At 41.7% G+C, this 25,079-nt stretch overlaps 1 protein-coding gene across 1 annotated transcript; it reads left to right on the top strand.

The window, feature by feature from the left end:
- Positions 1-937: 937 nt before the first annotated feature.
- Positions 938-4,325, top strand: LOC125611445 (NANOG neighbor homeobox-like). Its single transcript, XM_048786277.1, has 3 exons — positions 938-1,236; positions 2,213-2,538; positions 2,647-4,325. Exons 1-3 carry the CDS (start codon positions 1,095-1,097, stop codon positions 2,764-2,766), a joined length of 588 nt encoding a protein of 195 aa, XP_048642234.1. The 5' UTR covers positions 938-1,094; the 3' UTR covers positions 2,767-4,325.
- The last annotated feature ends 20,754 nt before the right edge of the window (positions 4,326-25,079 follow it).

Below are 25,079 nucleotides of genomic sequence, written 5' to 3'. Positions count from 1 at the left end.
GGCTTGGGAGGCTGAGGCAGGAGGATCACGAGTTCAAAGCCAGCCTCAACAAAAAGTGAGGCACTAAGCAACTCTAAGACCCTGTCTCTAAATAAATACAAATGGGGGACTAGGATTGTGGCTTAGTGGAAGAGTGCTCACCTAGCATGTGTGAGGCCCTGTGTTCAATCCTGCACAGAACATAAAAAAAAATAAACAAAATAAAGATATTGTGTCCAACTACAACTAAAAAATAAATATTTTTTTTAAAATAAAATGAATACAAAATAGGGCTGAGGATGTAGCTCAGTGGTTGAGTGCTCCTGAGTTCAATCCCTGGTACCCCCTCAAAAATAAAAACCCAGGGGAGATTTATCCCTGAGCTACATCCACATATCTACTTATTTATTTTATTTATTTACTTATTTATTTATGTATTTGTCTTTTAGTACTGGGGAATCCAGCAGTGCTTTACACTTAACTACATCCTCATTATTATTTTTGTTTTTCCAGACAGGTTCTTACCGAATTGTTGAGGCTGGCCTCCAACTTGTGGTCCTCCTGCTTCAGCCTCCCAAGTTGATTATTTTTCCAGGTTTTATTACAAATCTTTTATATCAAAATGGCAAAATGGTGATAAAAGAAAAGAAAAAAAAGAGAAGATGCCAGATGTGGTGGCACATGCCTGTAATTCCATTGTTTCAGGAGGCTGAGACCAGGAGATTGAAAATTTAAGGCTAGCCTGTGCAACTTACAAAGAACCTGTCTCAAAATTTAAAAAAATAAAAAATAAATGGGGCAGGGGCTGGGAATTAGGTCAGTGGTAGAACTTCTCTGGGTTTAATTGCTAGTACTGCAAAACATAAATGAATATAAAATTTTTTTTAAAAAGGACTCCAAGCATATATCAGTGGGAGTGTATAGCACTCACCTAGCATGTGGAAGGGAGTGGGTTCAATACCCAGAATAATAATACTGTTAATAATAATAATAAAGCCAACTCATAGAAATTCTTTACTCTCATTTTAGATAACACAGGCATATCCAGTTCACAGAATAATTGGATTGGCCTGAACCAAAATGTAAATCTGCCTTTGGAGGATGTTGTTAACAGCATGAGCTTTGAAGAGACCCTGAGTTCAGTTCTACAATTTTTAGCTCAAGATGCACAATATATGGACTGCCTGCAATATCTCCACAGCACAAAGACAATTAAAAAAGGCTTCCTAAAGCACTGCAGTGCTTCTCCACATTCAGGTATTGTATGGGGCTCATTGATGTGATCGTTTTCCTTAATATACCTAAAAACAAATGCACTGACATTGCATGTGGGTCAAACAATACAGAAGTGTCTGGTGTACAGTGCAAAAGTGTCCCTCAGTCACTTCCATTTCATTTCATTTCACTCCCATTTTATAACCACTGTTAGAGTTATGTGGATGTCATTCAACTCTCCTTCCATACTTATTCAGTCATGTTATTCAAAACTTTTGCATCCATGAGATAATACTAAAACATTTTGTAATTTGCATAACACCTATTTAATAGAATAAGTATAAAATACTTATGTATTGTTCCATTATGAACATTAGTTAAAAATCCAACAACTGCCAGGTGTGGTGGTGCATGCCTGTAACCCACTGGTTCAGGAGGCTGAGGCAGGAGGATCACATTTGAGGCCATATTCAGCAATTTACTCAGCAACTTAGGTAAGACCCTGTCTTACTAAAAAATAAAAAAGACCAGGCATGTAGCCCATAGTAAAATCTCCCTGGGTTCAATCCCCAGAAAAGAAAGATCTGGGTGAGGAGGTGTGCCTATTGTCCCAGCTACTTGGAAGGCTGAGGCAGGAGCATAGCAAGGTCCAGGCTAGCCTGGGCAACAATGAAACCCTGTCTCAAAGTGGAAATTTTTAAAAAGGAGGTGTGCTGGGGGGATAGCTCGGTGGTGGAGTGTTTGTCTAGCATACACAGGGCTCTAGGTTAGACCCCTAGTAATACAAAACACACACACACACACACACACACACAAACTCACAAACAAAAAAAGGAGAGGGTGAAGAATAAAGAAAACATAAGTGAATAAATTTTAATTTGTAACTTTTATGAAAATATTCCATATTTTCAAAATATTTTGAAAATTGACTTTCCCTTTCCTCTCTGCTTTCCACCAATATACAACATTGATACAAAAATCAAATACATTCTCATGTGTCTGTTGGTTTTATTCACAGATCTTGTCACTCACAAAGAACCAGCTATGCCATGGAGCCAAAGTCCAGAGCATTCACCCGAGTGTCCTAGTGAAGATGAAGGAAAGGAGGAGCGCAACTGGAGAGAAGAAGCCAAAGCAGAAGGAGAAGGAGAAGGAGAAGAAGAAGAAGAGAAGCTAAAAGACAACCTGAAAAATGAAGAGGAACATGAGGAGCTGTGTCCCAGGAAGAGACCAGTCAGCAAATCCCTCATGGACACTCTTTGGGCAAAGTTTAAATTAAGCGCGTGCCCCACAGTACAAGACAGGCTGTCACTCTCATTTGAATTCAGCATGACAGATAAACAGGTATAACAACCTATTTCTTCAGATAAAGTCACTTCTGTAGCACTATTATGCATATAACCAGCATCTTGATTCCTATACTAATCACCCCACCTGCCTCATTTTTTTCAGATACAACAATGGTTTTGTAAAAAGAGGAAGAAGTACATGAAAGAATTGTCTGAGCAAAGCCCAGCAAAAGACTCAAGAAATAAAAAAGCTTCCATACATAAAACTTCTAAGTTGCAATGAAGTAAGAAGGACCATATTGACTGTCAGTTCTATTTGTGTTTCCATAGTAACTGAGGGTCCTGTCACTCTTTCATGTGGCAGCCAGGGGCACAAAAACAATTTGATTTGCTGCTCGTTTTGCATGTAGTCGTATATCACACATACGCTATAGGCATTCGATTTTTATTGTTTTGTTTTGCAATGAGGGAGATTGTACCTAGGGCTTTGTACATTGGTGGACACTTAAGTGCTCACCATTGAGCTACACCCCCAAATCTTAGATTTTTATTGATTGCAGTACAGAATTACATCAGCTTAAGTCCCAAAGTTCTGAAGTTCAATTGTTGTGTTGGCGAGCCAGAGTGCCAAATAATACTCTCACTTTTTTTGTTTGTTTGTTTGTTTTTGGTACCAGTTAATTAGCCCAGGGCACTTAACCACTGAGCAACATCCCCTGCCCTTTATTATTTTTCATTTTGAGACAGGGTCTCCCTAACTTTCTTAGGTCCTTGCTAAATTGCTGAGGCTGGGTTTGAACTTGGGATCTTCCTGTCTCAGCCTCCTGGAGCCACTGAGATTACAGGGGTGCAACATCACACCCATCTTCCTCTCATTTCTTAAAACCTTAGAGGGTCTGCTGTGCATCTCTCTACCCTTTTGGCTAGAAAGCCACACCATATCTGTCTTGGCAAGTACAGGCTATCCTGGAACCTACACCAAGGGTGTGCAGATAGATAACATTTTTTGAAACTGTCCCAGGCAGACAGTACCCTCAAAGATGGCAAAGTAGTGGCCACCTGGGTGGAGCCCTTATAGTATCAGATATCCAGGAAAATCTCATATTAGCCCTTGAAGAAGCTAAGAAGGAACTCACTGCCATAAATTTTTTTAAATACTTATTTATTTGTTTTTGGTTTTTTTTTTTTTAGTTGTAGTTGTCAATACCTTTATTTTATTTATTTATTTTTATGTGGTACTGAGGATCGAACCCAGGGCCTTGCACTGATGGGCAAGTACTCTACTGCTGAGCCTCAGCCCCAGCCCCTCACTGATATACAGTTTGAGGCAGCGATTTATTGGAAGGATTTACATAGGCTTTCATGCCACAGCTTCCCTCTAGCAGGCCAAGTAAGTCTTCTGAGGCCTTTATGGGACAGTTTCAGAACTGACCTTAGTGACTGTGTAGATAATTCTGTTAGCTCCATGCTGATTCATTCTATTTTCTTTTCTCTCTTTGGGACCGAGCTGTTCTTGGTATGTTTTTTTGTTTGAATCATAGCTTTTATAGCAATATTCAAATTAAATGTGAAAACTTCATGATAGTTCCTATCTTTGAAAAGTTTAGCAATATCACAGTAATAATAAGAATTTTTATTTCTTGTATTAGCAGATAAATATTGCTATTTTGAGTGATAATTCCTGGTTTTGTCAAAGAACTCAAGATGAGATTTATGGTCATTGGACTTTGTAACTTAATTTGAGTATTCTATAAATTTTGATAGTCTCATTTTATTTTTACTCTTATTGAGTCATTTACTGATGTGTACAACTGTTCCCTTGTAAAATCAATAAACTACTTGTTGCAGTTTTTGTTGTTGTTGTACTTTGGGTTTGGGAGGGTGGTGTTTGTTTTTGGTACTGGAAACTGAGCCCAGGGGCACTAACTACTGAGTCACATCCCCAGCCCCCACTTTTAATATTTAGTTTTTAGTTGTAGTTGGACACAATACCTTAATTTTGTTTATTTATATGTGGTGCTGAGGATCGAACCCAGGGCCTCTCATGTGCTAGGTGTGCACTCAACCACTGAGCCACAAACCCAGCACCCCCAGCCCTTTTTTGTATTTTAGTTAGAGACAGGGTCTTGCTGAGTTGCTTAGGGCCTCACTAATTGCTGAAGCTGACTTTGAACTCAATGATCCTCCTGCCTCAGCCTCCCAAGCTGCTGGGATTACAGGCATGCACCACCAGTCAGCAAGTTTCAGTTTTAAACAACAAAACAAAAAACATCTTGGTTCAGCATTGAGTCTCCCATCTATAATCCCAGCTACTCAGGAAACTGAGGCAGGAGGATCACAAGTTCAAGGCCATCTTTGGCATTTATTGAGAACTTGACTAAAAAATAAAAAAAGTTTCAAAAGACCTGGGAATATAGAGCAGTGGTACAATGCTTATTAGCATGTCAGAGGCCCCAGGTTTGATCCCCAGAGCCACAAAAAAAAAAATAAAAATAGGAAAATATATGTGCAATAGTTCCCCATGGTTAGCAGTTGCTCCTGGCAGCTAGCTGAGGGTAATTAATTATGTACATATCTCTGGTGACCCCCACAAAGGACTCACCCCCTCCTCTTAGAGGACAATTATCCATTTGACACAAATTAATAGCACTACCCAGTTTGTTAAAGTTTTGGAAAATGACTCTCTGATAATTTCCGGTGGAGGCATACATTTATATAATCTTTCTGAAAGGAAAAGCAACATATATAAAAAAAACCTAAAATGTAAAACATTCTTTGACCAAGTCATATAAAAATTCCACACAAAGACTTGGCTGGAAGAATATTTAGTAAAGTGCTGTTCATAATAGGGAAAAATCAGAAACAATATACAAAACTTAAGTGAGCACATAATATGTCAACCAAAGGGGGATTTTTGAAAGTGAAAGGAAGCACTATTAATAATTATGCCAAGATAAAAGGCAAAAACCAAGCCTGTTTAAGACAAACCAGGATAATAATTGTAATCTTGTATATAACCAATGCTCAGTGATTAGCACCATAATGTTACTGCACATTAAAACATGAGGATTCAAACTATTAAAACATAGTTATGCATATTAAAATTCTATATTAATTTGCAAAAATAATCTGAGAGCACTTATTCCTCATCAGCCTGCCAGGTACATGAAATAGCCCTACTTTCAGGACTGACAGTGTATGTCCCTATAAGTGTAGAGGATGGAAAATTTTTCAGGGGAAGAAATCTACTTATTTATTTAATTTAATTTGTTTATTTAAACAATCCCCACTACCAAACAAAAGAAGAAAAAAGGGAAGGAAGAAAAGAAGAAAGAAGGAGCTGGTGGACTCAGTGGAATTGCTTTTGCTTAGCACTCATGAGATTCAATAGGCAGCACCACAATAAATAAGTAAATAAATAGATAGATAATGAGATTGAACAATGAGCAGAACTACTGAAAAGGCTCCCATGTTATACCCCAAACTCACATTTTTTATCTTTGTGCCTTATCATACTCTTCTCTTTCAGCCATGAAAACTACTTCAGATTGCACTATTATAGTAAAATATTCCTTTTGAGCAAAACTGTCTCCATTTGAGTCTGATGACTGATGCATGTGTAAATAAGTGTGTATGTAGGTAGATGGCTGATTCAACTTGATTCCACTGATGTCTTCATGAAAGAAATCCCACTCGAAAACATTCAAAATACCAGTGTTACAGGAAGATGTATTTCAAACAGTGGCCTTCATATTGCAGACAACATCTGTTTGATTTAGCGTTCATAACTTTTTGCCCACATCAGATAGATACGCAGCCCAAGTTATGCTGAACAATGTAGAATGGGTTTTCCTTTCTAATGAATTTAAACTTAAGAAAAGTAAAAGTATCATTGTTAAGAAATTATTCATTAGTGTTTCATTGTGATTGTTCATGTGGTTCCCCCAGAGCATCATTTTTGTTGTTGTTGTTGTTGTTGTTTAATCTTCCTTCCTTCCTTTTAAGAGGGAGTGGGGTTGAAGCTGGGGAGCTCTACCTATGGGCTGCTTCCAAGGCACTTTGAAGTTTTGGAGACAGGAACTCCCTAATTTCCCCAGGCTAGACTCAAACTTGCATTACTCCTGCCTCAGCCTCAAGAGTGGCTGTCATTACAAAACCATCACATTCGAAACCACAAAAGCTTCAATGTTAAAGGTAATGCATGTGACCCTTAGGATCTGAATCCTGGGTAATGGCATCTTTGTAGAAACAGGCTAGTGTTGTGCTGCTTCTAAACTGAAGCTTTCCTTTCTTTCTTTTGGGTTCTACCTAGCTGAGGTAAATTTGATGTCACTTTTATTTATTTTGGCTGTGGTCTCTCAGAAAATGAACCATCTCAACTGCTGGCCTTAAATCTTTAATCTTTTCAACTAGAAGTCTGTTCATTTCTGAGTCAGATTCTGGGTATGGATGAGCTTGGGTGATGGGGGTGGCTAAAAATTGGAGATAAAACTATTAATAATGCATATGAGGTTGTTCATGGAACTGCATCAAATTAAAGAAGATTTTTTTTGTTTTATTTTTGGTATTGGAGATTAAACCCAGTAGCACTTAACACCTGAGTTGCATACCCTAATCCTTTTTTTTATTTTTTATTTTTTAATTTTGATCTGGTGTGTTGGCATTCACCTGTAGTCCCAGTGACTCAGGAAGCTAAGTCAAAGGCAGCCTCAGTAATTTAGCAAAGCCCCAAGTAACTTGCTCTGCAGACCTGCAGCAGCTACTGGCAACTGACAGCCATTGGGCAGAAGTGGCTCTGCACAGATGTGGGTACCAGCATGGGCAGCTTCTTAACCTCCAATCCACTTCTTCTGGAAGGATTCACAATACCATAATTCTAGAAACTTCTATGGCAACTCCCACATTGTGATCTTCTAAGCATGACCCAATGCCAGCTCCTGGTCACAGCTGTCCTTCACCTCACCTAATTCTCTGATACATTTTTTGTGATGCTAATTTTTTCCATTGTAATAAAATTGTTATTTATTAGTCATTTCCTAAAGATGAAAAGCTTCCTCTTCTAAAAGATGCTTGGTACATCTAATTCATGTGAAGTATTTGGTGCACTGCCGCAGTCTGGCTGGGCACAATCAGGAGCCACTTGTCAAAAGAAACTAACTTTATTTTTAGAACCACACACGCCAAACAAAACAGCCTCTCAGGAAAAACCCTCAGAGCCTCAACTGCCACCACCGGCTTTCCACAAGCCTCTCTCTCCCACACAAGCTTCTCTCCACCTCCCACAATCCTCCTGCTCTTGAGGCCGATTGGCTGGGTCACGTGGGCGGAGCCAAAAAAGTCCCCCAATGAGCAGCTCCGTGGTCTGAAAGGGCAGGGAAACAGTCCAATGAGCATCACCGCAGAGGAGCCAATCAGCTAGATGTTGCTGGGGCCGAGGAGCCAATCAGCTAGATGTTGCTGGGGCCGCTGTGAGCCAATCATCAGCCGGCAGCTGGAAGTTTGCTGGCAGCTGGAAGTTTGCTGGGGCCCCTTCGGCTGTGGCTCTCAACATCTCCCCCTCTCTGTTTAAACAACAAGCATGTGGCTTAGGGACCGTGCCTGCCTTAGGTTGTCCAATAGTACATATGGTCCTTAGGTTGGTACCATTGCAATTGGATCTTACCCGTCACTGACTACCGGTCCAGTATACAGCCACACCTGTGGAGAGGTCTTTGTACCAGCGGGGGGGTGAGGTTCTTTGCCTCACCTCTGTTGGCCCCCAAATTTTAGCTGGACGATCATGACAAGCAGAAGGGAGGAAGATACACCAAGCCAATTGACGGCTCCTTTTGGAAAAATTGTACCACCGATGACATCATCAGCAAAAATACCCCAACACTACCACAAGTCGCTGCACCAACAGATAGTTCACAATGCATACAGGTGAGCTCACAATGTGTCCAGGCAAGTTCTGCAAGCAGTTCAGTGATGGCTATTGTAGAAGCTGTAGATTGGTTTTATCTTTGACTTCACCAGCACTGGGATGAAGATAGGAATTCTGGCAATAATGGCTAAAGAAAAAATTATGTAACATTACAGAAGGCACTAAAAGAAAACAATTTTCTTAACAATTTACATTATCTTTAAGAGAATTATTAAATATAATGAAAAGGAAAGGTGAAAGTAAACAAACAGATCTGTTAACCTTCTTTTGTGTTCACATATTAAAACAATCTTTAACAGCTGTTTACCCAATTAAATTAAACCATTTAAATCACGTGAATTAAAAAAAAATATTTGGATCCATTTTATCATGAGCGCTCATCATATATGATATATGGACATACATACATTCAAACATATAACACAAAACACAAGTGTGCACACATAATATAATACATACAACACATAACATTATAGTAAAGGCCTTATAACTTTTTACAGGTGAAATCTCCATTGCAATGTTTAAAAACTCTATAGTCAAAAAATAGAACTGATCAGCAAAACATTAACCTAGGTCTGTATGAGCTCAAAAAACAAAATAGAACTTCATGATATGGCAAAGGGCAATAATAAAATAGATATTGAAAAAAGCATCCTGGTTCTGTTGCAGATGTAAGAATAGCCAAACTGGAGTTTTGGATATCAGTTGTTATGGATTTGAGCCAAATCATCTTCTTTTTGGTCTGTAGAAATCGCTTTAGTTAATCTTTCTGGAATCCAAATCGGCTGCTGTTCTCCCTGTGGAAACACATAAACAGACCCCCGACTCCAGACAATCACTGGGTCAGGACCTTGGTTAATCTCTCTGGAATCCAAATCGGCTGCTGTTCTCCCTGTGGAAACACACAAACAGACCCCCGACTCCAGACAATTACTGGGTCAGGACCTTTCCATTGTCCTGTTAGAATATCCTTCCAAAGTACCTTGGGCTTATGTACATTTTTTGGACACATATGCCTTTCCGCAGCACTAAGTCCTGATGAATCCAAATTTAAAAAGTTTAGAGTAAAAAGGGTTATTTTAAGTTTATCTTTGGGGAATATATACCCCTTCCCAATTCCTTCTTTTTGCTTTAATAAGTACATTTTAATAGTTTGATGAGCTCTTTCAACTATGCCTTGTCCCTGTGGATTGTATGGGATTCCTGTTATATGAGTAATGCCAAATGTTGAGCAAAATTGTTTAAAAGAGGTAGAAGTATAACCAGGGGCATTATCTGTTTTTAACTGTTTTGGAACACCCACAGTGGCAAAATTTTGTAAGCAATGAGCTATAACATCTTTAGTTTTTTCTCCGGCATGAAGGGAGCCCATCAAAAATCCAGAAGAAGTATCAACTGTAACATGCAAATATTTTAATTTTCCAAATTCTGGCAAGTGTGTGACGTCCATCTGCCAAATATGGTTAGGTATCAATCCTCTAGGATTGACTCCAAGATTAACTTGTGGTAAAAAGGTCACACAATTTTGACATTGTTTTATTATTTGTCTAGCTTGTTCCTTAGTTATTTTAAAACGCTTTTGTAAAGTATTAGCATTGACATGGAACTTTTTATGAAAATTTATAGCTTCTTCTAGTGTAGAGAAAATATGTATGTCATGTGTAGTTTTATCTGCTAAATCATTGCCCAAACTAAGGGCTCCAGGCAATCCTGTATGTGCCCTGATATGTCCTATAAAGAATGGATCTTTTCTGTCCCAGATTAGACTTTGTATAGTGGAAAGCAAAGAGAAAACAGTAGAAGAAGGGGAAATCCTACCAGCATCTTCAAGAGATACTATAGCATTAACTACATACTGACTATCAGAAAATAAATTAAATACAGAATCTTTAAACATCACAAAAGCTTGTAAAACTGCATTAAGCTCTACCTTTTGAGCTGATTGTTTGGGTACTAAAAATGTAAAAGTTTGATCAGGGGTAACTACTGCTGCTGTACCATTATTTGACCCATCAGTGAATATATTTGGAGCATTCATGATAGGTGTTTTTCTTGTCATTTTTGGAAAAATTACAGGATGCAATGACCAAAAAGACAATAAAGGATTAGATGGTAAGTGGTTATCAAATGAAACATTAGATTTGCACATGATTATTGCCCAAGTATTTAACTCATTAGCTAACTCATCAATTTGATTCATAGTATATGGAGTAATAATTTTATTGGGAGAAATTCCAAACACTCCCTTTGCTGCTTTTATTCCTTTGAGTATTAATTGTCCTACAGCCTCAGGATACCTAGTAAGAATAGTGTTAGGAGAATAAGATAAATGTATCCATAATAATGGACCTTCTTGCCAAAATACTCCTGTAGGAATATTTTTTGTTGGTAGTACAATAAATAATAAAGGCAAACTTATATCAATTCTATCCAAATGCATATTTTCCATATATGTTTCAATGATTTTTAATGCCTTTCTTGCTTCAGGCGTTAACATTCGGGGTGAATTTGGATCTGATGGACCTTTTAGGATATCAAATAAAGGTCCCAACTCTCCTGTTGGTATACCTAAATAAGGCCTTATCCAATTTATGTCTCCTAATAACTTTTGAAAGTCATTAAGTGATTTGAGTTGATCTACTCGTATTTGAATTTTTGGTGGACGGACCATGGTTGAGGATAATAGAACTCCTAAATAATTAATTGGAAAATTTAATTGTACTTTATCTATTGCTATCTCTAGATTATAATTTTTTAATAAGTTTGTAAGTGTGGCATAACATTCTAGCAATGTGTTTTTATCTTTGTGTGCTAATAATACATCATCCATATAGTGAAATATTTGTAGTTCAGGATTTTGATTTCTAAGTGGCTGGATTACTTTGTTAACATAAATTTGACACATAGTTGGGCTGTTAGCCATCCCTTGAGGGAGTACTTTCCATTCATATCTCTGATCAGGACCTTCATGATTCAGTGCAGGGATAGTAAATGCAAAACGTGGACTATCCTCAGGATGAATTGGAATTGAAAAAAAACAATCTTTAATATCTATAACTAAAACATACCAGGTTTTTGGCAAAGCAGACAATTGAGGAATCCCTGATTGAGCAGGTCCCATAATAACCATCTCATTATTAATGGCTCTTAAATCTTGCAATAATCTCCATTTACCAGATTTCTTTTTGATGACAAAAATGGGAGTATTATGGGGAGATACAGAAGGTTGTATATGTCCTTCTGCTAATTGTTGTTTGACCAGGTCATGGGCTGCTTGTATCTTTTCTTTAGTCAGGGGCCACTGAGGAACCCATACTGGTCTTTCTGATTTCCAAGTAATTTTTATTGTCTCAGTGGCCCTTTCTGAAAATCCAACCCATGTCTGTCTGTTCCTTGATCTATTTGTATTGGTGCTGCTATACCTTGTTCTTGTTTTTCTAATCTTTTTCCTTTCCTAAAACCTTGTCTAGTCATAATAGTGGGTGCATTTTGGTTGATGTTATTTGTTAATGTCAAACCTAATTGATCTAGGACATCTCGTCCCCATAAATTTACGGGAAGATGATCCAATACATATGGCTGTATAGTTCCTTCACATCCTTCAGGATCCTTCCAATCTAATACCATTGCACTTCTATGGGGATTAGTCGCCACTCCTAGGCCTCGAAGCGTTTGAGTGGCTTGTTGTAATGGCCAATGTTTTGGCCATTCTTGACGAGAGATGATGCTAAGGTCTGCACCTGTATCCAGTAGCCCATTAAATTCATGTCCTTGAATATTTAGTTTTAGCATGGGGCGAGAATCTAAATTTAAAGAAAGCATAGCCCAATCTACACCTGTGGAGCCTAATCCCTTGGAACCTCTTTCTACAGTACGACTGGAAAATTTATCATGTAGGCTGGGTATTATTAGTAACTGTGCTATTCTATCTCCTGGTGAAATTACTGATATACCCTTTGGAGAACTGGCTATAATTTTTATTTCACCTTCATAATCGGGATCAATTACCCCAGGACTTATCATAAGTCCTTTTAGAGTAGAAGAGCTGCGTCCCAATAATAAGCCTACTGTTCCTTTGGGAAGAGGTCCTTTCACCCCTGTGGGAATGATTTGAACTCCCATCTCTGGAGTTAGTACTGCTCTGGCGGAGGCGCAGATGTCCAACCCTGCGCTCCCTCTGGTTTGTCTGATGAGGGATCTGATGGACAATGTGTCCTGGGCACTACCCTGATGGGGTTGCTGGGTTCCTCCAGTGCTCCGTATATTTGTGGTTTTGGGCCCCGGAGCATTGGGCCCCCCTGTCCATTTTTTGGCAATGGAGCCCGATGCCTTTCTCCACGATATCGTGGATAAACACCTGGTCCTTGTTCGTTTTTTGATAATGGAGTACCCTCTATGGTGGTTTGAGAACGGCATTCATTAGCCCAATGTCTCCCTCTACGGCATCGTGGGCAAATACCTGGTATTCTACTCCTTTGATACCTAGTTTTGTTAAACCCTCCTCCAATGGGGCAATTCCTTTTAAAATGTCCTGTTTGTTCACAATTGTAGCATGTTCTTGGCCTGGCATCTAAAGCCTGTTTTACTGCAGCTGCCACAATTTGCCCTTGTTCATTAATGTCTCTGGCATCTAAAGCCTGTTTTACTGCAGCTGCCACGACTTGCTCTTGTTCATTAATGTCTCTACATAATTTAATATATGTGTTTAAATCTTCATGTTTCCATGGTCTAATGATATCTCTGCACCAACGATTCGCTTGCTCATAAGCCAGGTGTTTTAGTAATGGCATTGCTTGTTCTGTATTCCCAAAAACTCTGGTAGCTGTTTGAATAAGCCTATCTACAAATTCAGCATAAGGTTCATTAGCTCCTTGTATTACCTTAGATAATTGAACTTGTAAACCTCCATGTCCTTGTAAAGTCTTCCATGCCTTAATTGCATCTGCAGCAATTTGTGCGTATACACCAGGATCATATGCAATTTGTTGCTGCTGATCCTCATAAGGTCCCTTTCCTAACAACATATCTAGATTTCTCTGAGGATAACCAGCTGCTGCATTTCGCCTAGCCGTCTCCTTGCAAAATTCCTCATTGGCAACCTTCCATAACAGGTATTGTCCTCCATTTAGCACAGCTTTACACATATTAGCCCAATCTGCTGGCGTCATGTTCAAGTTGTTAATGGATTCGACCATGCTTACAGTGAAGGGTGCTTGAGGACCATAGGTTGTTACAGCCTCTTTTAGCTGCTTCACTGTTTTGAAATTTAAAACTTGGTAAAATCGCTGCCCTCCTGCCTCAAATACAGGGCATGTTAATATTTGAGATCTTGTCTCAGGATCCCAACTATCAACTGCGGGGGTTGGGGACCTCCCAGCATATGGAGGTGGCCTTGTTAGTTGGACACTTACGTCCTCTGGTGATAGAAAGGTGTTAGTAGCAGTCTCCTGTTGTAACTTTCCCCCTGATGGCTTTTTCTGTTTTACACTTTCTTTCTCTGTCTGACTAGCTTGAGAGGCCTTCTCTTTTACTTGAATCTTTTCCTCTGTCTGACTAACTTGAGAGACCTTCTCTTTTACTTGAATCATTATGTCTTCTTCTTCCTCTACCATTGTCTGAACTGAAGGCTTTGGACTAAGCAAACAAGATATGAACGTCCACAATGGCAATGTGCCAACTGGCAGAGTCCCTGGGCTTTTCTTTTCTATTCTTTTTAAATCTTCACCATGATGGTTCCATTGTGATATATTTAACAACTCCTCCTTAAAAAGCCATGGGCTACATTTTTGTATTGTATCAACGTATGCCCTGATTGTTCTTGATTTTACTGAGATGCCTCCTTCCTCTAACAATTTACTTAACACTCTTTCAGTTTGTTTTTTACTAATTTCTGATCCCGTATTTCTACTATAATACAACTCAACAAGATAACGCCTAACAAAACTGAAACTGAGTGAAACAAAATTGGAACAACACAAAATCATTATAATAGCCTCCTGAAATGTCCATCCGTCCTTTCTCCCTATCTGTTCCTCAGATGTGAGCGGTTTTTCTTCCATCTTACACATCTCCAGGGACAGGCAACTTAAAACAAAAGTGAAACAAAATAACAAAAGAAGAATCTTAAAATGGCTACCCATCCTCTTGCCCTGCCCTCAGGGGCGAGCAGTTCACTTACCCTCAGTCGCTCCCCGTGCGAGCCACCATGTGCCGCAGTCTGGCTGGGCACAATCAGGAGCCACTTGTCAAAAGAAACTAACTTTATTTTTAGAACCACACACGCCAAACAAAACAGCCTCTCAGGAAAAATCCTCAGAGCCTCAACTGCCACCACCGGCTTTCCACAAGCCTCTCTCTCCCACACAAGCCTCTCTCCACCTCCCACAATCCTCCTGCTCTTGAGGCCGATTGGCTGGGTCACGTGGGCGGAGCCAAAAAAAGTCCCCCAATGAGCAGCTCCGTGGTCTGAAAGGGCAGGGAAACAGTCCAATGAGCATCACCGCAGAGGAGCCAATCAGCTAGATGTTGCTGGGGCCGAGGAGCCAATCAGCTAGATGTTGCTGGGGCCGCTGTGAGCCAATCATCAGCCGGCAGCTGGAAGTTTGCTGGCAGCTGGAAGTTTGCTGGGGCCCCTTTGGCTGTGGCTCTCAACAGTGCACTCAGCAGCTCAAACCCATAACTGCAGCTCTCAGCATTCAGCTTCACCTGCTGAGGTGATTCAGGGAAATTGGAAAGGAGGCCAGTGTGGCTTTAGAGGGACTGGGCCAGGATAGGACGAAAAGGGAGACCAAGGGCTGAGTCACCACACTAGTTGTCCAGTGCTGCAGGTCAGCATCCCACTGTTGATAGCCACAGAGAGCGATGATGTCACAGTTTCTGTGCAATGGGATCCAGACCAGCTCAGCTGCTGCCTGTATATCTAGGTCTATCAGGAGCCAGGGGCTCTGGACTTCAGAAGGCACATCCAAAAGGATATGCCTGCCTCTGAGACCATTCCATCTTATTGGCAGAATCCAGTGTAACTGAGCCTTGATACTTCATATTCTCTGTTGGTCAAGAAACTCGGATATGGATGCCCCTAGGGCTGTCCACTGAGCTGCTCCTGATGTTCCAGCTTCATTTTCTACAAGAAGAATGAGACAGACCAAAGGAAAGCAGGTGAGAATGAGCCAGCCAGAAAGGACACTTCCCATAACTCAACCTTTGGAGTGATTTCCCTTGATCACACTAATTTCTGTCTGTTAGAACCCAGATGCAGGTTTGTATCCACCTAGAGAGCAGGGGACTACAGGCCTTGGGTTCCAGGACACTGTGCTTCTCAGGAGCTCCCATGGCAGGAAGACCTCCTACATTAAGAAGAGGCATTTGAGGCATGTATAAAGCTCAGCAGAAGCCACTGGAAGGTCTATGACAGAGGGAGAGTCTCTGAAAATCAGTCACATCAACCTTCCACTGGTGCAGAGTGGGACACCACCATGAGGAGAGGGTCTTTCCCTATCTCACTCTGGGACTCAGATCTAGATAGAGTTGTGTGTCATCCTTTGTCCCTCCCCTCTCTGTGACTATGGTATCTGTGTGTTTGTTAATGATCACCCTGTGCCTCTACCATTTCACAGATAATATAGATATGTATGGACCCACACACCAGATGACTACCTGGCAAGCAGATGCTAGAATGGTCCCTCAGAAACATTTTGGCAACATGGGGAGACCCTACAAGTTTCAATGACTTCTTCAGGATCACACACACACACAGCCAAAAGGAGAGGATGGTCTGAACCCATCTCTTGTCTCCCCATACCTGGGAGGCTGGCTCTATCCAGGGTTTTATTAAAACCTGAGCTAGGGTATGTTGGTATACCTGTATCCAATGGTGCATGTGGCACAGGGAGAAGGAAGCCTATTAGATAGGGCTCCTATTTTGAGAGGAATTACTTCAGGGAAAGGAGCCCCACGGAAGTGAGGTCACTTCCTTTGCAAACAGAAATTGGAATCCTGGTAGCCAGGCACCAATGGTCCAGTACAGGCCCAGTTGGCTAACTTGAGTGGTGACAGTTAAGCTCGGAGCCATGAGTTTCTGTGTACCAATATGGAGACCCTCAGGCCTCAGGAAAGCCTTGAGTAGGGGCCTTTCCTGATGTCCAGGCACTGGGTCAGTGCTTGGCCCAGTCGCCCCGGGCAATTGTTTTCAAGGAACATGGAAGTGACACAGTAGCCCATAGCAGGTGAGCTTAGGCTATACCACCACTCTCATGCCCTCTTGGTTATCCTCAGACCCTCACAACCATGTGTGTGTGTGTGCGTGTGTGTGTGTGTGTGTGTGTGTGTGCCCACACTTTCTTGTATAGAGACTGGAAAGAAATCTGGGAATCACTGAGCCACACATGTCCCTCACAGGATTGCCCTCCTTGCCCAACAGCAGCATGTGGGCTGCTTGGAACTCTTTAGGAAGCCCACCATGCAGGGGGCTTTGGGAGGTTCCAGATAAAGAAGAGGCCCAATTCCTGATGGCTGCCTACCTCCCTCCTAAGTCTCCTGAGAATAAAAAAGAAAAATCTTAGGATTTCACTTGATTGTATGGCAGGGAGTCATTCTGCAGTCTCCTAATATTTCCATGTTGAAATGTCCCTTTTTGGTTCCCCAGACTAGGAAGAACAACACAGAGTTGCACCACTGAGCAGGTGCAGCCAGGAGAAAGATTCTGGGCAATTGTTGTGGAGGACACCATTACCGGTCTGGTGCCTGACCTGCTGAGGGGAACACAGTGTTTGTGCATGGATATCTGCACAACTACCAAAATTCTACTATGACCCAGAAGTTGATGGAGCTGCTGTGTAAAAAGTACATACCACCTCCAAGACCAGGGACATGGCCTTCTCCAGGCTTGGTGTTGGGAATGCAGGGCATCACCTGAGCCTCAGTCAGCTCTGTGGACAGTAGGATTTTCAGAGAGTCCTGCCTGGGTGTTTGGAGGATCCAGGAGGATGAGCCCCAGGAGTGTTTTCCTCAGGCCTGGTCCTGTGGAGCAGGCTGCCAAGGGCACTGTGCTTCTCCTGAGGGCCTGTCATCTATGCTTTCAGGAAGTTTTCTGACTCAGGTCTTATTCCTTTGAGGCCTCAGGAAAAGCAGTTTCTTCATTTGGGAAGGAATATGTGGATTGCACCTGACAGGTTCCCTGATGTTGTCAGAACAGGGTCCCCAGGAATGGACTGAGGGGACACAGGTCTGGAGATAGATAGAAAGTAGGTGGTTGGGTTCATTCATCACTCAAATGTATGCCAAGCACCTACCATTGGCATTCACTTAGCCTACCATTCAGGAAATAGTGCAGACAAACTTCCCAGCCCTAAGGAGCTTCCATTACTATCAGGAAGTTAGTCAATTCCACCAGGCATCTAGGAAGGTAGGGGACATGGGATGGAACAGGTGATACCTTCTTGGCCTTCTCTAGATATGAACACCTCCAGGCAGGTGCTGAGGAGTATTTTCAAGTAAAGAAGTGAGAGGTCTTTGGGCCAAGAGGGTTGGTTTCTTTCTCCACATGGGGACACATGGGGGGCTTGTGGAGAAGAGGGCTGGGCAAACCCCAGGTCCCACCCTTGTGTGATTCCCAGCCGATGCCTAAGGAATGTGGCTTTGCCCATAGGAGAAATACAGATATCTGTGGTGGGGTTCAGGGTATCCAAGTAACAGGCATTGCTGGGGCCTCAGAGCCACACCATATAAAGATCCCTTCCCAACACAGGCAATCCTAGCCAGAACTGCCCACACTTTCTTTTATAGAGACTGGACAGAAATCTGGGAATCACCGAGCCACACATGTCCCTCACAGGATTGCCCTCCTTGGGCTGCTTGGAACTCTTTAGGAAGCTCACCATGCAGGGGGCTTTGGGAGGTTCCAGATAAAGAAGAGGCCCAATTCCTGATGGCTGCCTACCTCCCTCCTAAGTCCACAGTGCCCTCTGCTCCATTATTCAAACACTGTTATACATCTACCCTCAAGATTTTGAGGCATCTTCTGACCTGGACACCCTGAAGCATCTCTGAACCTTCCTGCAGCTCACAATGCCTGCCTCAGGGCTGACCCTCCACATCCACAGACTCCTTACATGGCTGGAGGACCTAGATCCCAGTGAGTCTGAGCCCTGTGATGAGGACACCTGGGGTGGTGGTCCAAATGTGTGAGGAAGACTTGTGTTGGCATCACCAGGGACTTACACTGGATCCCAAGCCAGACAAGCCTGGGGGACCCCAGACTGTTGTGGGAACAGGAGGTGGTTGACTCTCAGGGGCAGATTTCTGGGATGAATTGGAAAAGGCCCATGAAAAGACTATCATTTTGGAGTCTTTTGCAGCTCCAGGGCCACCTCAAGTTGCAGGAATGCCTCTGGTAGAAGAGCCCCAGTTTCCATCCTTATCATTGGGGCAGCTCACAGCCATACCTGCTGAGCTGGAGAAAGGCCAGTCATCCAAACTGCAAGACACATCAACAGTGGCAGAATCAGAGCCCCCAGTGGCCACTGTGAAACCTGTGGACCAGGAGGGCATACCGTTCAGCAGCCAGCAACTAAGCTGGGGAATACTGAACCCGGTTGTTCACTTGCTGTGGATGGTGAAACCTGTGTCCACCCCTCTTGAAACAGAGTCACCTCCCTCTGTGGTGGCAGAAATGGACATCACCAAAAAGCCTTGGTACAAGATTCAGAGACTGGAAAGCAGGATATTCACACATTGATTAGGAAACCAGCTTTAGGATGTTAAGATTTTTCACTATTAGGTATCAGTCATATTAGTGTTTTGGTTCTTTCTTCATATATTGGTGTTTGTATGTTTCTTCATATATTAGTGTCTTATTCATTTCTTCCAAATATATTTTACGATTCTAACATAGATTCTATGTCTTTCTTGCAAATCTATTAATAAGAATCTGACAATTTAGGGTGGGGTGGATGAGTTATTTTTCATAGTTTAAAATAAAAATACTGTGAAAGAAAGCCACTGATTCTTGCATTCTTTGTGTTTCTGAAACCAAAAACTCTTTTGTATAATAATTAGTCCCCTGGTTTCTGAGTTATAAAATACCACCTATGAACAAAGGGACGGGCCTTCTGCTTCATTGCTGAGACCACCAAAGCAGCATGTAGGAAGTAGGCACAGTGAGTGTGCCTTCACCCTCCAGGATGGGAGTGGCAGGCCACTTGTGCGCACAGTGTGCATCTGCTCTGATATCATTTGGCAACTGGTCTTTAAGATGTTTGAACAGGGGCTAGGGCTATAGCTCAGCCGCAAAGCTCTTGCCTAGCATGCATAAGGCACTGGGTTCAATCCTCAGCAGCACATAAAAATAAGCAAATAAAATAAAGGCATTCTGTCCATTACAACTACAATTAAAAAAAAAAAAAAAGATGTTTGAACAGCTTCCTTCAATTGCAATTTGATTTGATTTGGTTTGGTTTGGGATGAGTACATACCAGTATGTGAAGCGTTTCCTCACCACTCCTTTTGTTGATTTCTTAGCAAATATATCCTTCCAGAATAGGCAGTTTTGCAGCATGCCTGCTGCTTAAGAAGCCCAGGGGAAACACTGGTGTAGTACCACGCTCTCCACCTCCTGGAAGACAGGGCCTGCTGACACCTGGGAAAACCCTCCTCTCCTAGCCTCACCCCCTACCCAGCATCCCTCAGTAGCTCAGCCTGGCCTGCTTTCCAGACTTAAGCTGGTGATGCTTTTCCTTAGGGGCTTCTCTCACCACATCACCTTGTGACTCTTCCCTGGGCTTCCAAAGGCTGAGTCCTGCTGGCAGAGGGCATTATTCTTGAGGGCAAGACCACCTGAGGGGAACTCGCATCTGGAGGAACCCTGTGGCACTTAATTCTGCCACAGCTCCCTCTGGATCCTTACAGCATGTCCGTGAGCTGGTTCTAGCAGCTTCCTCTGGTTGCTCTGATGCTCCCAGGACTTGCTCCTGGGAAACACCTGCTCAGGTCTTTGTCCATTCACTGAGCAGCAGGCTGTCTCTCAGGCACACTGGCCAGACTTCCAAGTGCTCAGTCATGCTGCTGACTGGAGTCTTGGGCTGGCCTGCAGCTGGACAGCGACCTTAGGGCTCAAAGTCTCACTGAAGAGTGCATCTCTATACAGTTGTTCTGCACCAGCCCTCACAGTCATCTGCTACAACCATCTTCTCACTCTGTAGTTTGTCTTCTTGATCACTCTATGGTGACACAGTTGATTTTAATCTTGTCCAATTCATCCACCTTTCCCCTTCTGGTTGCTGCTGTAAAGCACCTGGTGACTTCAAAAACCAGTCCCATCTCTGAAGAGTGACAAGTTTTCTCTCAGGTCTTCACAGGCTACGAGGTGTCTGAGTCTCTCACTTGGGCCTCACACACCTGCAACTGAGTCATATGTCAACTGTGTTCTTCACACAGAGACAGGGGGTGGGAGCAGAGGGCAGGGGGGCATCCCAGCTGGGATGTCCCTCTCCCACAGGCTAGGTCCGCTGCCCAACAGCCTGGACTGCCTTTGCCTGCCACTGCAGAGCACCCCATTGCAGTGAGAGCAGCTTTACAACAGCTCTCCACGACTGGCAGGCAGACCTCCAATTTATTTTTCGGAGCATATTTTAGAACCCCTGACTCCAGTTCACAGATATGAATTGGAGAGTTAGCTTGTGAAATTCCACGAAAAACAAAACTCTCAAAAAGTTACATGTGCCATACCTACAAGTCAATCTAGTGTGTCAAGACAGATTTTTAGGAAACTGCCCCACTGGGGGCTGGACACAGGATTCCAGGAAGAAGAGTAGAGTTAGACAAAGCCAAGCCTGCCCAGCAAAAGGAACAGGGTGGGCAGAGGCCAGTGTTCATGGCAGCAGGACATCTGTATTGGGGTGATTGAAGCAGGAGTCACCCTGTTTCCTTGTAGGGCCATCTGTCCCCCCACATGAGTCACTGCAATGCAAACTTTGACATTTTCACAATGGGAATAAAATGAGCATCCCCGATACACTGATGGGAAACTGAGGCTTTGTTTTCATGCTCTCCCTCCCACAAAAAGAGAGTCAAGATCTGAATTCAAGTGTGTGAGGCTCAACGGGGCCCAACTGATAAGGGGGGAGGGACTGAATACCATGACATGTCCCTCTTGCTCTGCACTTCCATGATCTTTTGCATCTAGTGCCCATGAAGAGGCCAGGATTTCCGCAACAGCTACACTAGTCCTCATGTTTAAAGACCTGAGGGTCCAGAGCGAGTCTTTTCCACCCCAATTCATAGCCATGACGAATGGGTGCACCCTCAGGGTTGGTGGATTTTGCTCTGACAACAGAGTCCTGATGTGGATGTAACTGAGGGGCACCTTTCATTCAGAGAACATTTTCCTGTTTTCAAAATTTTGTTTTAATGACAAAGTCCTTTACTAAAGATGAAAAGCTTCCCCTTCTAAAAGATGCTTGGTATGTCTAATTCACGTGGACTGTTTGGTTCATGGACAAGTCAAAGTCCTGACCTCAGCTCTCAGGACAGAGCTCACCTCAGCCTCACCTCCTGAAGTGCTACAGGCTGCCTTAAAGCATCCAGCACCTGAGAACACTTCACTTTCTAGCAACTTCATTTTGTGCTAATGAAGTAGATATGGAGTGTCTTCAATAAGATCAGCAGGTTACAGAAGCTGGATTCAAAGGAACAAATTTGTTCTTCCAAAGATGGCAAGACTGATAAAAGGAAATGATCCCTCCTAAGAGCATAAGTTTGCCACCTGAATAGGAAAACGAGTCCTTGTCTATCTGAAAACCTCATTCTCTTGCCCACTCCATGTTCTTCCCAAGACATTGCTTCTGATGGGAAGCACCATCCAGAGTTCAATTAGAGATGGTTGACATTAATATTGAATGATTTTTTTTTTCATGTCAAATATCTAGTCCAAGCTGGGCACAGTGGTGCTTATGTGTGATTGAGCAGCTTGGGAGGCTGTGACAGGAGGATCACAAGTTTAAGGCCAGCTTTAGCAACTTAGTGAGGTCCTAAGGAACTTATTGAGATCCTGATTTAAGAGAAAATAAAAAAGGGGATGAGGATGTAGCTCAGTGGTAAAGGACCTCTGGGTTTGATCCCCAGTACCTTTCCTGCAAATGTATATAGTCCAAGAGTTCATAAAATAAGTCCATGCATTGTTACCTCTAACAATATCATATACAAGATAAATTCCCACAAGTACTTGTGACAGCATTTCAGTTGGAAGCAGTCTTATATACAAACACAATCCAGTTTTTCTGCTGTGTTAAGTGTATAATTTAGATAAAATTCAGAGACCATGGAGAAAAAAAATCTTAGTCCATTAATGATGTCAATTTGAGGGATTCAAAATATTTAATTTTTCAAAAGCACCCAGAATGCATAATCTCAGTACAAAGAAAAATACAAAAATTCTGGATGATTATGTTTGATTATACTACATAATTTAGAATAAAATATTTCTTGGGCTGGGGATGTGGCTCAAGTGGTAATGCGCTCGCCTGGCATGTGCACTGGGTTCTATCCTCAGCACCACATAAAAATAAAGATGTTGTGTCTACTGAAAACTAATAAATAAATATTAAAAATTTCTCTCTCTCTCTTTAAAAAATATTACTGGTTAAAAGTTTTTCTGCTTTATTCATTCTGTTGACAGCATTAATTTGGGAACTAAATTTTCTATTTAGTTCAGTTGCATTTATGGAACAAGAGCTCATTTTCAAAACAGGCACCAATTTTCCTGAAGTATAAGAACTTTATTTTTAGCAGCAACTGTATTTTTGAAGGTCAACAATTATATACAACAAATGTTTTAACTGTACTTTTTGTACTTTATAGTCACCAGTTACAATATTCACAAAATGTTAATATTGACATAACAAGTGACCTTTTACTCTCCCAACCCCACATCTTGGTTAAACTTCTGCACTTCCTCCCCACCCTCACCCCGCCCCATTTCTGACTTCCTGTGGGGAAGTGCAGAAGTTTCAAATCAAATACTTATGTATTTTAGACGAGATTTTAAGTGAGTGTAAAGGACAAGATGAAATGATTCTTAGCTTATGTGTGCTCCAAATTCCAGTGCTCCAAAAGTGAGTTATGTGACAAACAGTACTTACTGATAACCTAGAAAAAAAAAATGGGACATTCAAAGGTGCTCTCTGATAATTAACCCCAAACAGATGAATAGCAAAGTGGCCATTATAATCCACTGTGGCACAAACATCACTGATTGGCACTGAGGGTGAGACTTTATTGGTAAAGTCTATGGTTATTGGAAAACATCAAAAACTGAAAATACATTTTAAGAGCAATTTACATTGAGGGAAATAATGGCTCTAAGGTTTTCTATGTAAAGAATGCTTATAGATAAAGGGAAATAAGCAGGCTAAAGGAATTAGTTTTCATGATTAATGTGTGTAATATGTACATATTGATAAATGATAATATTTCTCTAAAAGTTTCTGACTCTGTAGAGTAATATTTCATGTTAAATTATTATTGAGCTTTAGGTGAAATACCCATAGCAGGATGACAGTAACACAATGCCAGTTATGAAAATTCAAATGAGCTGACAAATTCCCAAAACAGCAAGATAAAGTCCTTCACCAAAATAGTCATAATGCCATACAGAGATACCTTAAATGTGCAATTTATGAATTAAAATTCTGATCCTATGAAACAAATTCTGAAACGGATGGATTTAATACCAAGAATATTTTTTTCATCAATTCTCATAACAGAAAACTTGGTTGAATATGTCAAGGCTACAAATGAGAAAACAACTTAGGGGGAATATACCCACCAGTAATTTGATCTGACAAAGTAAAAGAGTGAAGTCAAATGAACAATAAAAATTTTAAAAATAATGCTGTGACAAAAAGGACAAAAATAACATGAAGGGGCACAGTTAAGGCATCTCCAAAAATTCCACATGGCTTTGGGTTATTAAAATATTTAACACTATTAAAAAAAAACAAACGAGATTTGAAAGCATTTGAAAAACATTTAAATTGTGTGAAATCCCTGCAAATAAAGGCAGTTTGTGCATAAAGCAGATGTTTAGGAAGGAAAGTGAAGGAGCCTCTTCCCATGAGATCACACATGGTGGGGGAGGGCCTCCTAATTCTTTTATACTGGCTGGCAACACAAAGGTCTATGCAACAGTCACAAATAAGGCATCCTTACATGAAAGGAAAGGAACCATGGAGTTTTCAATGGTTGGGGAACAACCCAGCTTCAGTTTTTCCAGATACTCTGCATGCACAGACTTATGACACTGGAGACTTTGGTTGCTTCTGCTACTTTGAACCATTCTCTCTCCCTTTCTGTGTTAACAGGATCTTCGCAATCTTCTATTTTGGTGGCTCACAAATACTTCTTCATAGTTTTCCCTGGATTCAGGCTCCTTTACATAAACTTCCCTCAGCAGCACAGCAGGTCGCCAGCTGGGGTGTACTGGTCTGAGTAATCACCAACAGAACCTTGTTTCTCTGGAAGTGCATGCAGGCAGTGTCTTCTTGAAGACCTCATGGTCTTATGTCTGCTCTGTCTGGTCTTGAACTTCATCACAGGCTCACCCCATAGGTGAATAAGTCCGAATCGAGTTGTGGCTAAGCGGGAGAATCGGAAGTTTGGGTCAGTCCAGGATACACAGA

Source organism: Marmota marmota, unplaced genomic scaffold, assembly GCF_001458135.2.
Source record: "Marmota marmota marmota unplaced genomic scaffold, marMar, whole genome shotgun sequence".
Lineage (NCBI taxonomy): Eukaryota > Metazoa > Chordata > Mammalia > Rodentia > Sciuridae > Marmota > Marmota marmota.
This window is presented reverse-complemented; position numbering and strand designations above follow the sequence as displayed.

Bases quoted from the DNA above. Each gene is read 5' to 3' on its own strand.
- LOC125611445 (XM_048786277.1), top strand. From the start codon at position 1,095: ATGAGCTTTGAAGAGACCCTGAGTTCAGTTCTACAATTTTTAGCTCAA. The intron at 1,237-2,212 runs GTATTGTATGGG...TTTTATTCACAG, and splicing joins CAGTGCTTCTCCACATTCAG to ATCTTGTCACTCACAAAGAA. The intron at 2,539-2,646 runs GTATAACAACCT...CATTTTTTTCAG, and splicing joins TCAGCATGACAGATAAACAG to ATACAACAATGGTTTTGTAA.